Source organism: Dromaius novaehollandiae, chromosome 1 (assembly GCF_036370855.1).
Source record: "Dromaius novaehollandiae isolate bDroNov1 chromosome 1, bDroNov1.hap1, whole genome shotgun sequence".
NCBI lineage: Eukaryota > Metazoa > Chordata > Aves > Casuariiformes > Dromaiidae > Dromaius > Dromaius novaehollandiae.
Genome location: NC_088098.1, coordinates 18,681,182 through 18,698,518, shown reverse-complemented (window position 1 = coordinate 18,698,518; position 17,337 = coordinate 18,681,182). Strand labels below are relative to the sequence as shown.

The 17,337-nt window shown below is 39.3% G+C and overlaps 1 protein-coding gene across 1 annotated transcript; it reads right to left on the bottom strand.

Annotated features, from left to right (window-relative positions):
- Positions 1–1,376: 1,376 nt before the first annotated feature.
- Positions 1,377–17,332, bottom strand: SELENOO (selenoprotein O). The gene is made up of 9 exons (XM_026113032.2): positions 16,693–17,332; positions 14,983–15,186; positions 13,846–14,026; positions 10,983–11,113; positions 10,304–10,584; positions 9,778–9,928; positions 7,366–7,551; positions 6,925–7,081; positions 1,377–6,202 (listed from the first exon to the last, which is right to left on the bottom strand). The coding sequence occupies exons 1-9, from the start codon at positions 17,259–17,261 to the stop codon at positions 6,002–6,004; spliced, it is 2,061 nt and encodes a 686-aa protein (XP_025968817.2). The 5' UTR covers positions 17,262–17,332; the 3' UTR covers positions 1,377–6,001.
- Between the last annotated feature and the right edge of the window lie 5 nt (positions 17,333–17,337).

Here is a 17,337-nt window from a genome sequence, read left to right as displayed (position 1 = left end):
CACAGCTGGGCACCACTGAGAAGAGTCTGGCCCCCATCCTCTTGACACCCTCCCTTCAGCTATTTACGGGCATTGATAAGATTCCCCCCGCCCCCCCAATCTTCTCTTTTCCAGACTGAACAGTCCCAGCTCTCTCAGCCTTTCCTCATATGAGAGATGCTCCAATGACTTCATCATCTTTGTAGCCCTCTACTGCACTCGCTCCAGTAGCTCCATGTCTGTCTCATATTGGGGAGCCCAGAACTGGACTCCCCTATACATAGAATAATTTAGGTTGGAGAGGACTTCTAGAGATCATCAAGACCAATCCGTCCAATGGTACAGGTCCAACCAGAGCAGGCCACTCAGGGACTTCTCCAGTGAAGTCTTGATCATCTCCAAGAACAGCAATGCTGCAACCTCTGGGAAACCTGTTCCAACATTTGGCCACCTTCACAGTGAAAGCTTTTTTCTTTATATCTAATCAGAATTTCCCAAATTCCAGCTGTGTCCCTTGCCTCTCATCCCATCATCATGCACCTCCAAGGAGAGCCTGCCTCCATCGTCTCCACGCTCTCCCATTAGTAGTTTTAAGGAGCAAAACGTTTCCCTTTAGCCTTCTCTTCTTAAGGCCAGAGAAACCTAACTCTCTAAGGCCCTCCTTGCACACCATGCATACAGTTTTGGATTGTATATAAGGTGAGCCACACTGTCCAGAACCAATTTTGACTACAACAATACCAAGCCTCATAAAAATTGCACACAGTTGATGATCTGTCTGCCAGGGCAAGTATTACTTTTTTACTTCAGACTCGCATTTCTCCTTTCTCTGCCTCCCTTGTCAACACTACCAAAGAAAAGGAATCAAAGCTTTGCTCAAGGACAGCATAAACAATCCAGCTTCAAGTGATTCTGTTAAAATATCTGATATAACAATAAAGATTAGGTTTTGACTTAAAGCCAGTCTATCCAGTTTATTTAAACTTAACATACAACCAAAATACATCTTCCCCTTCAACCCAAAGGAATATTTCTGTGAGCAGAGTTTAAAGCTCATCCTGTATCTGTTCACATTATTTTTTATTGTTACCTTGGGATTAAAGATGTGTCTTAGTTACTTGGCGTAAGAGCTACACCGAAAGAGGGAAGTTTCTCTTTGAAAAGGTAAAGACCCTCACCCTGCTCCAAGCCTACTACCAACATTACTGGGGAGGCAGGAGAGCAACAACAGTGACAGTCTGCTTCTCAGAAAACACTGCAAAAATACTCAGACTTTCCTGATGAGATCTGGTATTCTAATGTTAACACAGAGCTAATACTTCTAAAGCAAACTCTTCTAAACAGTATGGTAAACACAGCAAAACTCTTTCAGGAAATAAAAAGCATGGACACGGATATTAAAGTCCCATTTTTGATTTTTTTTTTTAATAACAAAAAGAAAGAAGTAGCACGTATAGTTTGAAAAAACATTCCAAAATGAGGTTTGATGGTAAAACATTTAGGCAATTGTAAATCTACAAGCTCACAAAACACAGAGCTTTGGTGAAATCTTATAAAGTCATGAGAGAAGACCTGCTGCCATATGAGACTATTCAGAAACACATCTCTAAGAGCTTCTCATTTCAATTTTATAATCTGGGTATACAACCTGCAAGGGCAATTCAGTCTGTATATTCACAGGACTAAAAAGTCTAATCAAAACATTTCCACAGAAAACTGCTAATGTTGAGAGTCGCCAATTCATTTTAAGTACAAGTCCACTGGGTTTTATACAAGCAGAATATTTCATCAATAACAAATATTATTTTCAGTTTTATCTGTTGCAAATACGAGTTGTAGAATCAGGAGGCAATTTATGATTCAAGTATTTGAAACCCCCAAAGTTGTATGTTTTATTCCCCCAGATGATCTGAACCAAAAGACCAAGTTCTTAACTGAACTAAGTTTAGTCTAAGCATCCTGAATCACCCACTTGCACACTGCTCCAAGAACAAGAAAAGAAGAAAAACTCACTATCATCAGCAGTGCTCTGCTGTGAAACTACTAGCCACTTTCTGGAATGAGGATGCCAGAAGAGCACAATTATTCCATTTGGCTTACAGTCATCACTGTCCTTCAAATACAAAAGTATCAATATTATTGCATACACTGAAAAAACAAGTGCTTCAGTGCCATGAAAGCTTAAGCAATTAAGAGCAAAGAAACAGTACAGCAGAGTCGAACTGCGTGAATACCTTCTCATACTTCTACCAGTCTGTGAACATACTGCCTGTTTTGCTAGTATAGCTTTACTAAGTGGTGCCTCAAAGCAGCCAAGCCAAAGGTCTCCATTCATAGTTCAAGCATTGTTAGACCTTCTGCACTTGATCTACATGTAAGCAGAGTATGCTTTTAACAGGATACATACATCACATTTTTAATTATTCTTCACTCTTGCATTTGATTTCCCATCTAAGGATAAAATTGCTAGCAAGTTATTTTGAAGTATCTCTCTCCCCATCAGTTTAACATTATATTCTCTCATCTATTGTAAACAGGACAACTTAACATTGACACACCGTGAAATGGGCCATCTTAAACACTGCATTGAATACAGCATCAGCAGAATTGACATATGGGTGCTTTTTTAAAATAGGGATGACAAGCTTGCTAGCCAAAAAGATAAAGCATTATGATGTCTTTGCATATTCAAGAAAAAAGAAAACACAGCTCAATCAGCAATTAAGAGTATTGCTTTCTCCCCCTACCCTCCCCACTATGAAAAGCAACACTTAATTTCTGAGACAGTCACCTATTCTCACCAGCAAATATCTACATTTATGTGAAACAAGTCACAAGAAAGCAGTGTTGGAATGTATCTATTCTCTATACAAGTTGCATTATCATGATGACCATTAATCTAGAGCCAAACTGTAGCATATGCGGCACAGACACACAAGCAGCAGCCCCCACATAACAAGATTATACCAATCCAACCAAAGATGCATTTAGTGATAAATTAAAATTCAGGCGCAAAAGTTATGGCACATCTGAAAGTCAGATTTTAAAACTCTGACTCTGTAGGCTTTTAAATGCTTTCTAGATGCAAAATAATTTGGCATTTAATTCAAGACCTACCATGTCCAAACCCACTGTCATACTGCATTTTAATAGAGATCTACTCAAGTGCCAATAAAAGAACTAAACTATATCAGAATGCTGTTTCACATGCATGATACGCAAGAGATCAAGATCATTACTTTTTAGGTCATTCAGCAGAAAGCCTGATAACAGAGATCCTCCAAAACACTGTTGCTTTCTGTCTGCCTCCACAAATAGATATATGCAGAGACAGAAAAACAGCACAGAGTTATTTTGATCAGCTTGAAGCATTTTTTTTAATTCCTTCTAAACCAGACACAGCATAAGAGACCATAACTTCTGAATTGTTGAATTGTCTTTCATCTTGCCACCGTATTTCCCTTCCCTGTCCCTCCCTTTAACTCGTGTTTACCCAGCATTGACTTTGTTAAAACTTCCATTAAATGGCTTGGTTTCAGTACCCTCATGTTCAGAGAAACCATAACCCATTGGCAGACATTTCAGCAGCCTGAAACTCCTACAAAAAAGGATTATTCCTAGAACATGACCAGCTGGACCAGCTAGTATTACCTACCTCTGCTCACTTAAGGGTACTTCCTCTTTCAACTACTCCATTCTTCCATGGACTAGGTAAACACACCTTCAAATTCTCCTTTTCTGTAAAAATTCTGAAAATGTCACAGGAAGCATCATGTTCACCACAGATTCCAATCTGTCACAACACTATTTAGCATTGCTAGGTCAAAGGCAAGACAGATTGAATGTTCCCATTCAAGGCATCTGCTATTTATTGTGGTAGCAACCAGGACAAATGGATTATTAATGCAGACAGATAGAGAGTAGCTCAACTGTTCTGTTTTTTCCATAGTTCATATTTTGAGGAAGACTTAGAACAATTCAACCTGAGTTAATACCAAACCTGCATTTGAAGGTGGGGAAGAGGAAGAATTTAGAGTACACTTAAACTCACAGTGTAATACAGTGGTCTCTTTGGAAAAGTGAAATCTTTGCATGAAACCACACGTTTTTGAAGTTTTCAGATGTCCGCACCAGTAACAGTTCCCTCTACAAAGTAGTTCAGAAAGCTAAGTACTAACTTTAACTACGGAACAGAAAGGAATGATTTTTCCCCGTTTAACTGAGATAGCAATAATAGCAACCAACTTCCCTCAGGATGATCAGAGATTAACAACTCGAGTAGAACTACTCGTGTTATAAAAGTACAGTGCTATTCTACCTTCTTTTTAAAAGAAAAAACTCAGCCAAGAAGAGTTTTACATTTGCTGTCAATCCAATGGTTTCCCATTATTTTCACAGGCAAGATATGTATATAGCATCATCAAAAATAGGCAAGTGAGAAATGCTTAAGAGACTATAGCGGTAATACCCTTAATCAGGTATGGAAGATCAATTTTACTGGTTAAGTTAGACACAAGAAAATAAAGCAGAAACAGAATACTAGCAATGGGTAATTTCTGAGCAAGTTACCTACTACTGTGCCTAAAAAAGAGAATTCCATATTCTTAAGAGACCTCTGCAACCGTCTGAGCTGACTAGAAACAAGAGAAAGCTTCAAGCACAAAGTTATTACTAAAGGTTTGTCTTATTCTATCAACTTTAAAACAAGCAGCCTTTCTCAAACTTTTTTTTTCAACTTATTCAATTTATTCAACTTGCATTGCTTCATTCTCCCTGTAATACTCATGCTAATCAATTTTTAAGCAAAACACTTTCTCTGTTCATCTTCTGTATTCATACCTACTTCAGATGGCCTGTTAGATAGTTTTAGCAAGAGGGAACCTTCTAGTATTACAAGTAGGTGGATATTAACAGTTTTCAGCCCTCCCTAACTACTTCAAGTATTTGAACAGTCCCCAAACAAAACAGCATAAAATTAACAAGTAGAAAATCCTTTACACAAGCTCAAATACACTGTTCCTGAATGGCAACATTCGGTGTACAAATTTTTGAAGACCATGGAAGTAAACTAAGTGGTACAAGACCAAAGTGGGAATGGAAGAATTCCACTGACCAGCATGAACAATCAGGTACCGCACCTGCATGCTTAACATACTATGTTAAGAATATACAGGTAAAAGAGCCAATGAACCCGTATTTGAGTACTGGGTAGTTTATAGTGTTTAAGCTAATTTGGCTAACTGACCTTGATTGAATCAACTAGCTCATAAACTGCAGCCATGATTTTTAGTAAGTATTTATACATGTGTATATTATATGCAAATATACTGAACCTGAATAAACTTCACCACCATGATTTTCAAGTGCAAGTATATACTCTCCCTTAATTCTGCTCTTTTTGTGTATTACAAAGAAAAGGATTTGATTGCCCCCCCACCCCAAACCCCAGGCTGCACAAATTCTCTAAAAATAGATAATGATTAGATATCATTCTGAAGGTTCACAAGAAATGAACTACATATTTAAATGAAACATAGCTTCAAACAAGCAACACTGAACCTATTCCTCCATTAAAGAGGATGAGAAATCCCTGCATAGAAAAAGCAGTAAATAAATGGTAGAAGTACTATTAGTTAAGACATCGGACAAAAACAGATCAGATTCCTGACTTGCTATTTTTGTCTTCACATAAGAACAACTACATTTGGATACTCAAAGTTCTGTGTGCTTCAACATAAAATATTGCTTTCTACTTGCAGTGCAGTATGAATACAGGGAAGTTTTTCAGTCTCTAAACATTTAAATCAATGATGTCTATTGGCTGTCAACTGTCATTGGTTTGGTTAAACTCATGATCCACAATTGCTTCAAATTAAGCACAGCTGAAGATTGTTGCACGTACATCCAAATGTGGGGTTGTTTTCAGTAACTTCATAGCACTTTCATGTTTGCCTTGCTGAATTTTTCACTGCTGAAGAAGGCTTAGAATCTTCAGTTTACAGCAAAAAATAAAACAAGGCAGTTATGAAGATCATGTAACACAGAGCTCTGAAGCCCACAGGGGAGGTTTACTGCAATATGGTAGTCCACTTCTGGTCACTTGAGCACAAGCAGCTGCTGCAGCAGTTGTTCCCTCCTCTTCTGCTTCTGCTTCTTCCTTTACCTCTCCGAAACTTTCTGTTTCTTGGAATGGATTCTCTAGAAGTTTCAGTACATTTCTTACCTAGAGAGAAAAACATGGCATCATTATGAGATTTTAGAAAGTAAAGGCAAAAGGGTGTAGAAAACCTTAAACCAAATAATGATTGAGTTTATTGTAATTAATACACAAACTCCAGTGGAAGAAAGAGCCAAACATGAAATAAATGAGCGGTACATGTACCAAACAAGATGAAAATTCTAAAATCATAACTGGTTGAATCTGTACTTGTATGGAACTCAAGTTCAAATAACTTCAATTTTAAGTCTTATATACAAATTCTCATGTCGCTATTCTCAAAGACGTTAATTTGTCTGCATTCTGCATGTAACAATCTGCACACTGAACTCTATAGGTAAAAGCCATCACTTTTAAAAGACCCCATTTGTCACAGGAAGATACAAGTATAAATTAAACCCCGACAGTCTCCTGAAACAAACACCAAAAGTGAAGGTGTGAAAGATATGAAAACAAGGCTAAATGTCTTGTCCTAGGATCAACCTGCAAAAGCTAGTGAAGTTCAGATTCAGGTTTTCAGCTTCCTCCTTTGTTCTGCAGTCATTAAAACCACAGCTACCTCAAAAATACAGACCTTCATAATAGTAAATTCCCAATTGCCTTACTGCCTAACATACCATAAAGAATCTCACCTGTGTTTCAAGTTCCTTTAGCAGAATGTCAAATCATCAGAAATAAAACTATACATCCACACAAACCTATAAAGATGGTATGTAGTAATATCATACCTCTGAGAAATCCCCATTTTCAGCTGCTTCTATTGCATTCTGGGCAATATAATTTCTCAAGATGTATTTTGGATTATTTGCATTCATAACCTTCACACGATCAGTATTCCAGACATCAGCATTGCTAACATTTTCTATTTCTTTCTGTAAACGGATTCTGAAAATAAGTAAATAAACAATTTTGTTTGGTTCAAGAATCACACGTAAAAATTGACTCATTTTCTTGAAATATTAAGAGCTGAAAACTAAGGATCTCAACACAGTAATTACATAACCTATAATCTTTTCAATTTATAAAATCCAGCACAACAATAAAATATAAAGTGACACTTCCCATGTTATTTAAAAAGCAGCATTACTGCCCATCAGAATATGACAGATACATTGTTTTTGAATAAAAAGCAGAACAAATATTCTACTATGAATACTGATACACCTTACCTGTATTTCTCCAGCCATTCTTTCCAATGTCTTTGATTTCTACTGAGTAAATCAGCTGCTGTTAACTGCTGCAGTTTAGAGAATTGTTCAATGCGCTCTAATTCTTTATTTATATTAGCTTTTGTTCCAATTAATGCGAACAACTGAGGATTAGACTGAGCCAACATTAGCATCATTGACAGTTGTCTGGAAACAAGAGGAAAAAATACTACATTAGATACTAAATCCAAGCTACCTGCCAAGACCTATCTTTTGCAACCATAAAGTAAACAAAAACATTCACAATAACCTATGATTTTGGTAAAGAGGTTAAATACCAGTATTTTATAATTTACAAAACAAATTTGTAATAGATTATGCTCATTTTATTGTTTCCTTTCCTTCTGCAGTCTGTTCAATTTACATTTCTGTGGTGCATAAAGTGCAGACTTTCAGACTTTTCAGACTCAGAAGTACCAATTGGGTTTAGGTGCACAATTATCAAAACAACCTAGACAGTTTGAAAAATCTTCAGCACTTTTATACAGCATTCAATATATGGAATTTGATCTTACATAAGCACCAGAATAACACAGAATCCATATTTTTGGTTCTTTTTCTAACATACCTTTTTATAAATTGGGCATTAATACTGTAACAGCATTCAGAATAAAGCTCTAACATTAATCTTACTGATACTAAAAGCCCAAAGCAACATAGGGAAAAGAGACTTATGTCATACAAGACAGTTTTTCTATTTTATTCTTTAATGTAAGCAACTTTAACCAATCTAAATTATGGAATGGAAACTGTTTTGTGGTAGTAAATTCCTAACAACGTCCCAGCTATTTTGCTGCATGCTTGATTAAGATCTTACCCTTTTACATAAGGCTGCGTTAACTGGTGCTATAAAGTAGCTTCACCATATTCTGAACATCATATTAGCCAATTTTTATTTTTCCTGGTATAAATAACTGCACTATAGCAAGTAAAACACAGTAAAATAAATAGTGCAAGTTACAGGGTATCAGAAGATACTCTGCATCTTTTCATTTCTTTCTGTGAATGCGTGTATAAATAAAGGCGAGAAGAGACATGATTCCCAACCTTGAAATCCAACAGACAACTCATTACTAAAAGTAGTAACATATAAACAGAGATAAGCTAGGTGCTTTGATTTTTCAGTCTATATAAAGTATCATCCAAATCTGATTTCCACATCTGATGTACCCAGCTCTACGCGATCCAAGTGCTGCGATAAAAATCAATGATGTATTCAGCTTAGCAAAGTACTACACCCCTACCCTAGGGCTTTGCATGCATATAATGATTTATTGCTACCTTTCACACTCCTCTAAGCCTGAACATAACAATCCTTTAAAAAAAAAAAAAGAATTGTCTTGTATTTGTCACACAGACTGTCTTCATGTTACTTCACATATGCTTATAATTTCAAAGGAGCTGAAATCTGAAAGTTAATTAAACAAGCAGTATCCATAACCTTCTTAATTTCTTCCCCTTTCAATTTAGGGCATCATTGCTAAAACTTAAACACCCAGTAATATCTCCAGAATGATAAATGACTACAGCCAGCCATCTTCATGAAATATCAAACTTGTATAAACAAATTTCACACCACAGCAGCCAGAATGAGTCTATCTTCTCAGTTATCTGCTTTACCCAAACTGGTAAGTGTGATACCAGTAGACAGAGAAGAACTGAAGAATTCAGTAGGTTCATGACACTCATGGAGCATTTCCTAAATGGAGAGAGGTAAAAACCCTACTCAAAATACCCCAAGCTGTAATTTTTTCCCCATTTGGGAAAATGCCAGAAAGAAAGGAAAAATTCAGGTGTGACATTCATTGCCTGTTTTCCACTGCTTCAAAAAGCGAAAAAATACATGCAGGCCCCATATAAACAGCAGCTGAACAAGATTTACTACTTTTCCATTCCCACAGCAGCTGGGCTGGATAATCTGGCCCATCAAAAGATGGATGGCACTAAACAGTATCTGAGTATAGAGTGTGCATTTGAGTTATACTTAGCCCAGAACATTGGTGGCTGAAAGTGATTACTAGCTAACCATGCATTGGCAGAACACATAAAAGAATTTGTTTAAATCCATCTCCTTATAAAATATTACTATATCACCTCACCATCTGGCACTCTCTTTGGCTTTTTTTCCCCACTTTGCTGACAAAGAAAATCAAAACCAATCCAGACAGTCTCAGGCCCAGAGCTGATTTCTGAGAATTCATCAGCCACAAAACAAAAATTCTGCACTGCTGTATATCATGATGCATCTACTATAACAGTGAAGTTTCCAAATTTAAAATCAGTTAAATATTCTAGAGCATGCAAATTTGATCATGATAACGATAAAACTAAAATCACTGTCCAAAAGCGCTGAAGTCTCTACACCAGTATTACCTTGGATCCATCTGAGGTCTGAAAGCAACTTTCAGTTCTTCCAAGGAAGCACACTGACTTGCTAGCTTCTCTAAGAAATCTTCCAATCTTGAAGGATCAAAATCTACTAAGAATGAACTCAGCAAGTAGAAAATATTTGTGAAGTCCCCACCTGAAAAAGTAAATTCTTTGAGTAATGGAACTAACAAATCAGTAGAAAAACAGACCCCACAAATTCCTTCCCTAACCTCCAGGAGCAGTGTGAGTGGCTAGTCTAGACAGATAAAATGTGTAGCAGCTAACTTCTGCTTGCCACTCACTCAGCAAGGGTGCAAACGTGATATAGGGAGAGCCCTGCATCAAGGCACCAACTGTCACACAGTTCACAAGAAATTAAGTATCTCTTAGTCTTTTGCTCTTCTTTCAGACCAATGATGTAGTCACGCAAGGCTCCTTTCCTATACAGTCAAGATAAAAATTACATTTTGGGTTGATTGTAAAATATTTATGGGCTACGAAGTAATAACTTGCTGTGTTCCTTACCAACCTGTGAGATGCATAGTTTCAAGAAGGTCAGACACCAGCTTATCATCTTCCTCTATTTCCAGCTGAATTAGGCCTAGCTTCTTCCTCATCTTCTGCAAATAATGTTTCTCAAATTCTGCATCATAGTCCTCTTCCAGGATGAGTTCACTTATTTCCAGAGGCAGCTCTGGAACTAAAGCTTCAGCAAGCTTCCCTAGATTCCACTTGCAAATTTCTGGCTGCTTGTTATAAGCATAGCGCCCTGTATTATCAGAACCATTGCAAATGTGTTCAGGGTCATATCTACGAATAAAGAAATAGTTAGCATTCTTCTAGTTATCTGGACGCCAATACTAAGTGAGGCTCTCTAGGAGATTAGAAAAGCCAAAAAGGAGTAATACTTCTTGTTACGGGACTTTCTTCTCCCAAAGCTACCTAATTAGGTATTTTCCTGCCCTCTCAAATGCTGAAAAAACCCACACGCTACAAACAAAACCAGTCTAACAGTAGCAATGTCAGCAACATAATTGTATATAGAAAGGCTGAACAGAAGAAAATACGACAACTAGGACTAACAATCTACTTTACTATAAATAGGGTTCATAGATTCACTAGAGTTAAAAATATGAAAGCAATAGTGAACAGTGTCAAGATTGCTCTACATAGCAAATACATGCACATTTCAATTACGCCACACTGACCTGTCCATAAATCCAAAAGGGCCATAGTCAATAGTTAGTCCAACTATACTCATATTATCTGTATTCAGCACGCCATGGCAAAACCCAACACACTGCCACTCAGCAACCAATCTTGCTGTCCGTTTTGTTATCTAAAAGAGAATTTTTTTTTAATTTTTCAAACACAACTTACAAATGTTCTTATGTAGCCAAGCATCTGCTATTTTGAAGTGATCTTTCTACAGTTCCAATGGAAGCAAATTCTGGTTTGTATGCCATATGCATAAAAAACAATAGCCTAAAGGATGCTCTCCTCTCTCCTCCTTTTATTAACTGCCTAGTTCCTGTATCTCCCATTTTTGTTTGCTCTCTCTTCTTTACATCTACATTTAACTTGAAAGTCTACTGTTTTGTAATATTCTCATGTTAGGTACTTTAAACTGTTTTCCTAAATGCTGCTTCCCAGGATAGAAGTCAGATGCCAGAAGGCATTCCAAGTAGCTCTATGTGCACAAAACTGATTGTTAGCATGCAGTAAACTACTAAGAGACACACCCTGTATGATGGCTCTGTGCTGAGATGGTAAAACGAGGGAAAAACAAAAGGGAGCGCACGTGCACGAAAGCAAGAGCAAGCACGTGTGCACAGGAGAGAAAAAGCATACATGTCCACAAGCAAGCAAGCTTGGCTGCCACTCAGAGATGGGTTACTGGTTAGAAAGAGACAGCTTTGCAACTCACATCAACCATTATTCTTTTTAACCACATTTTTCTACTCCTGCTAATATTATAGTCATGCCCATTAACAAGTGTGCCATATATAAACAAAAACACTATTTTTAAAAGAATCATACTTCTTTAAGTAACATCTACAAAGTATTTGAAAAATAGAGATAACGATGTTTATTTTATAGACACTGCTGTCAAGTGCAGTCACTTGTACTCCCCTCTCCAGTCCATTTCTTCCACCATGCAGAAAGAAATAAAAAAGCATGTTAGAGTGGAGCTGGCAGCATTTTCCTGCTATTAGAAAAATAGAAGCGTTAGGAAAATAAGATGTGGGATTGAAGCATGTTTCAGATAAGGACAGGTATGGGAAGTCTCCACTATGGAGGAGAGAAACCTTAAGAAATACAAGGCTGGCTGGACAAGAAGTGAGGAGAGAGACAGACTGGAAGAGCACAGCAAAGGGGATGAGACAGAGGGCCAGAGGCAAAAGTAGGGCATGCCAGAAGGGCAGGAATAGGTTGGAAGCAACTGGGCCATTAGACTAGGAAAAGAAGCCAAAAGCAGCAGTGAGATAGGACTGGGTTGAAGAAGATGGGACAAGAGAGTAGCCGAGGGTAAAATAATTTGTGTTCACACACTGCAGAGATCCTCGAGTCCATCATTCCTCTGCCACCAGAAACTAAACATGCCATCAGCTACAGAGTAGCACAAGCCCACAGTGAGTGACAACCTACTGTCATCATCACCATTCCATTAAAGTGTGAAAGGTCTGTTCAGTGAAATTAAACCCTTCAGCACCAGCAGTGAACCATGCAACAGTTGTCTTTCAAAGAACTAGGGCAATTACACACAAGCTGTGTTAAAACACAAATTCAAAAACTCAGAAAAGTTAGAAAAATATCAGATTTTTAAGTCTGCCTTTTGACCCCTAACTTGTCCATTATGGACATTCATTGTGTTACACGATTTCAGTCTCTAAACTGAAAATTTTATCACACTTCATAATAGTTTTTACATGACTAGTCAAGACTGTTATAGCTACTCAGTAATCAGAATAATTTTTATTTTTATATATATATATATATATATATATATATATATATATATATATATATATAAAATTCTCATTTTGACTATAAACTTCATTTGAATGTCAAGTGATCCCAGTCAGAACCTTTACAGCTCTCCAGTAACTTCAAGCTAGATCCCTTGTGCATTGCTATACACTGATCACCAAGACATGAACATAAGCATTTTATTTCCTATTCTCTAATTACTTTCTTGCTCACTCAAAAAAGGAATATTAAAGGAAATTCAGTGCCAAAAATAACAACCCAGTATCAACTGTGAGGTGGAAACGTATATTCAAGAGATAAAATTTAGATACCAAATAATTCAGCTATATTTTACTTCAAAGGGTAAATATAGCAATGCTATGATTTTTTTTTTTTTTTTTTTTTTACACAAGTGCTGTGTTTAAAAGTTCAACTTTTATTACAGTTCTCCAGAAATCATAAGTTCTGAACTTATACAGTAATTGAAAACAGGATCAAAAACGAGACTCTGAGAAATCATCTAGCCTCACCTCTGGGCCACCGTAGACTCCCCTAAAACTACACCATTCCTGGGACATATTTATCTCTTCTGATCTTACCATTCCCAAAGTTGGAAGTTTTGTAACTTCCTCAGGTAAACTCTCTCAGAATTCAAATGTTTAAAGGCAGGCAAGCACTAAGTCTGAAGTTAATTTTCATTTAGGAAATAAGAGGCAGGAATTGACTGAACATTCTCAGTATTTTACCTTACAAATGATATCTCAGTACCATTTACTCATTATCTAACAATCAGGGCCAGAATTTCCCTTCGCATTCTGACATACTCTTAGCAAACTGAGAGAACAGTCTCGGGAAGCTCTCCAAGAGCTGGGGAAACACAATTTATTATTAAAGAGGTAAAACTGCTTTCATCAGTTTCATCGATATCAATATTGCTTTCATCAATAAAGAGTTCTATTAAGAGTGCTTTATCCAAAGAGAAGAACAGTTCAAGTAATCAAAAGACTGAAGATATTAAATGACTCCAGTCATCTATGCTCACAGGTGAAGTTCTTAAAGTCTACAGCTACAAATTTATGAAAAGAAACTTGTCTTTCCTACCTCTTTAAAGAAAGCAGCATTCCTCTGAATACTGTTGTCAGAATAAGCCTCCTGGATTTCTGGATAGAAAGTGCCGATCACATAATCAAGCATTTGTATTCGAATATCATTTCGGTTAACACTAGGACCTTTGCGCCCTGTATGCTCATCAGTAGGTTTAAAAATTTCAAAAGATCCAAACCTGTTTTAAAATAATAAAAATGTTTTAATATATTAAATGTTGTTAACTTTATTTGCTTTTACATACAGTAAAAACATTTAGTGCTATTGTAACAACGTAACACTCTCTTGAGTTTAATGCTTTGACTGACAGAGAAGACCTGAAAGATTTCTACTCTGAAACTAATGAGGCTCAGTGACACAAGGCAAGGAAGTATAAACATCCACACCTAGAAAACTGTCAGATCAGAACCCTAGCTAGCACTGAAGAGCAGCTCATTACAGGTTCTTAAAAACTCTCCTGCAGAAAAATGGTTATTCTGAGTAAACATACAGGAACAGAACTAATCTGAAATACAACACTACATCAACAGTTAAAGACACATCTCTCCATGTCATACACATTCCTTCTGCCTCACCATTCTCTAACATTTGATTGCCTTACAAGGAACTATGTATGCAGCTTCCTGAAGCTCCTAGTGTTTTGCACTGCAGCACGAACTCTGCACAGTTCTCAGGCAACGAAAGCACCCTCATAAGGCACTCTTAGAAGGATCTAGACTTCTACAGTATTGTCTCTTTAAAACAGCTTTAAAATTAAGGGCTAAACTATAACCAAGCAACCAATACTACCAACATCAAAAAGTGTGTATTCTTTGCAGTTACAGGCATAGACATGAAAAGTCTCTTCCAACATCTGCAGAACTTAGTTCTACTTCATACATGCCAGCACACTTGGCATCTATTTCCTTGTATGCAAAGATGTTGGCTCACCTCACCCTTTGGACAGAAAGAGCAGATTTCTCCAGTTTAATAAAGAAGTTCCAAGATCCCAGAACAAGAAACATACAGATGACACTTATGGAGATAAACACACACACACACACACACACATATATATGTATATGCATACACACACATTTCAAAAGCTGCAGCGCTTGGTTTTAACATGAAAAAATTAAGTAGGCTTCTTTCTACCTTATAAATGTTGAAGCTATTCTCAGGACAACTGTACACCTTTCATTTTTTGGATTTCCATCATAAAATATGTCACGAACAACTTTTGAGTCAGATGTCACACATGTTCCAGCTCTTGTTGTTGGTATTCCTAGGTGAAACATAGCCTCGCTACACAGGAATTCTCGTATACTCGACCGCAGCACTTTACGACCATCAGCTTGTCTGCAACAGAAAACAAAAGAAATTGACAGGAATTCCTTCCTTTGTAGACTTTAGTTTTAGACTGTTTCCAATTTAGTGGTGGAGAAGGAAAAAAGCCAAAAAACCCAGAAGTGAAACATGCTGTCCACAATCACAAAATAAGTTAGAATAATAGAAGTTTGAAGATCCAGCTTTCAAAGTTCAGAGTAGATGGACAGGACACATTTGCAATGAAGACCACATGTAACAGAAGGAAGTATTGTCCACTCAGTGATATCCCTTCCAATCATCAGCTTGTTTTTATTGCCTCCGTAGATTCTTTCAAAGAAGTAAAAGGACAAATAAACCTTTAAATAGTGTAGAATACACTGCTAAAATAATTCAGATCAGAACTGCTCATTTTTACTGTTTTAAAAATCAGTATTTTTTCAATACTTAACCAATACGCTGCAGAATTTTAACTAACACTAGCTGTCCATGAACAAAAAATCAGTTTTTATTGTTCATACTGCAAAAAAAGCAAAGCAGCAAACAACAAAAACAAGAAGTTATTTATATTTTTAAATTCAAGTTTTATTAATAAAATGACTGCTATTATGGCTCTTGAAAAATACTGTTATTTTGCATCTTTCCAGATAAGTAAGCTAGAAATGAGACATTAAATACTGACATAGTTGTCTGACAAAATGATGAGATAAACTAAGTGAATATTAGCTATTTAATACAGGTCAAATATACAGAACATAATCTGCATTGGTGGCTCTCGAGCTATATTCTGATCATTTCAGAACGTAAAAACAGAAGAGCTTCCCAGCGGGGACATACTATGTTAGCAGCAAAACTAGAAATTCCACTCTTTGAGATTTTCTTGGATCAACCAGTCTTAACCTTCATACCCTCTGCAGGCCTCAACCGTATATAACTGAAGTGTAATTAAGTCCGGGCATCGCTGAAACAGAAAATAGACGAAATGCAAACGGAAAAGTGACTTCAAAGATTTAAAGCAGCATAGGCTTAAGTCAGTAAGAGGTGATCTCCACCCCTTGCAGGCAGCTGGTCAGCATGACATTTTCCTAGACTTCCCCGTTATTCCTACGACTCGGGAAACAAGAGGAGTTTCACCACCAGCAGCAGACTGAGCAAACAGTAGCATAAACAGAATAAATATCCTCATTTTTAATAACATTGGCGTGGGTTGCACGAGCAGGTTTTTCACACCAAGGTCTTGCCACCTTCTCTCTTTACCCCTAACTGCGCCGTGTCCGCCGCAGCAGGCGCAGGGACGCGAGGGCGCAGCGGGTCACCGCTGCCGTGAGGAGCAGCCCGCTGTGCGGGCACCGCGCGGAAGCCACGGCTGATGCAATGCGAGAGGCAGGACGAGGGGCCGCACCCCCCCCCCCCCCCCCGCCCGGCGCGGAGGCGGCTGGTAACGGCCGGCAACAGCCGCGCCGCGGCCCTTCGGGAAGCAACGGCCGTTGGGGGGGGGGGGGGGGAGGGGCGAGGGCGGTCCGCAGCCGCGCACCTTACCGGGAGAAGGGGGTGAGCCCGGCGCCCTTCAGCTGGATCTCCCAGCGCTCGCCCCGCGGGCCCAGCACCTCGCCCAGGTACATGGCGGCGCCGTCGCCCAGCTGCCCCGCGAAGCTGCCGAACTGGTGGCCGCAGTAGCAGTGCGCCGCCGGCTCCGAGCCCGGCAGCAGCCGGTTCCCGCTGAAGTACTGCGCCGCCTCGGCCTCCCGCACCTCCCGCTCGGCCGCGGAAGGGGCCGCCCCCAGCCCCAGCAGCGCCAAGGCCGGCAGCGACATGGCCACCAGCTGCGGGTTCTGCACCGGGCTGGGCCGCACGCGGCAGAAGCAGGCGCCGGGCACCGGCCGCGGCGCGCTGTCCTCGGAGGCGTCCACGGGCAGCGAGCGCAGCGCCAGGTTGTCGAAGCGCAGCGCCCCCAGCCAGCCGCCGCCGCCGCACGCCGCCGCCGCGGCGCCGCGCGCGGGGCTGCGCGGCCGGACCGCCAGGGCCGGGGGCTGCTGCATGGCGCCGCCGGGGGAGCCCAGGCCAAGCGGCGGGAACAAGCGGCACCCTCTGCGCAGCGCCGCTGCCATTCGCCCCCCCCGCCTTGCGACGGGGAGGGCGGGGCGCCCGCCGGCCACGCCCACGGGGCGCCCCCGCCCGCTGCCC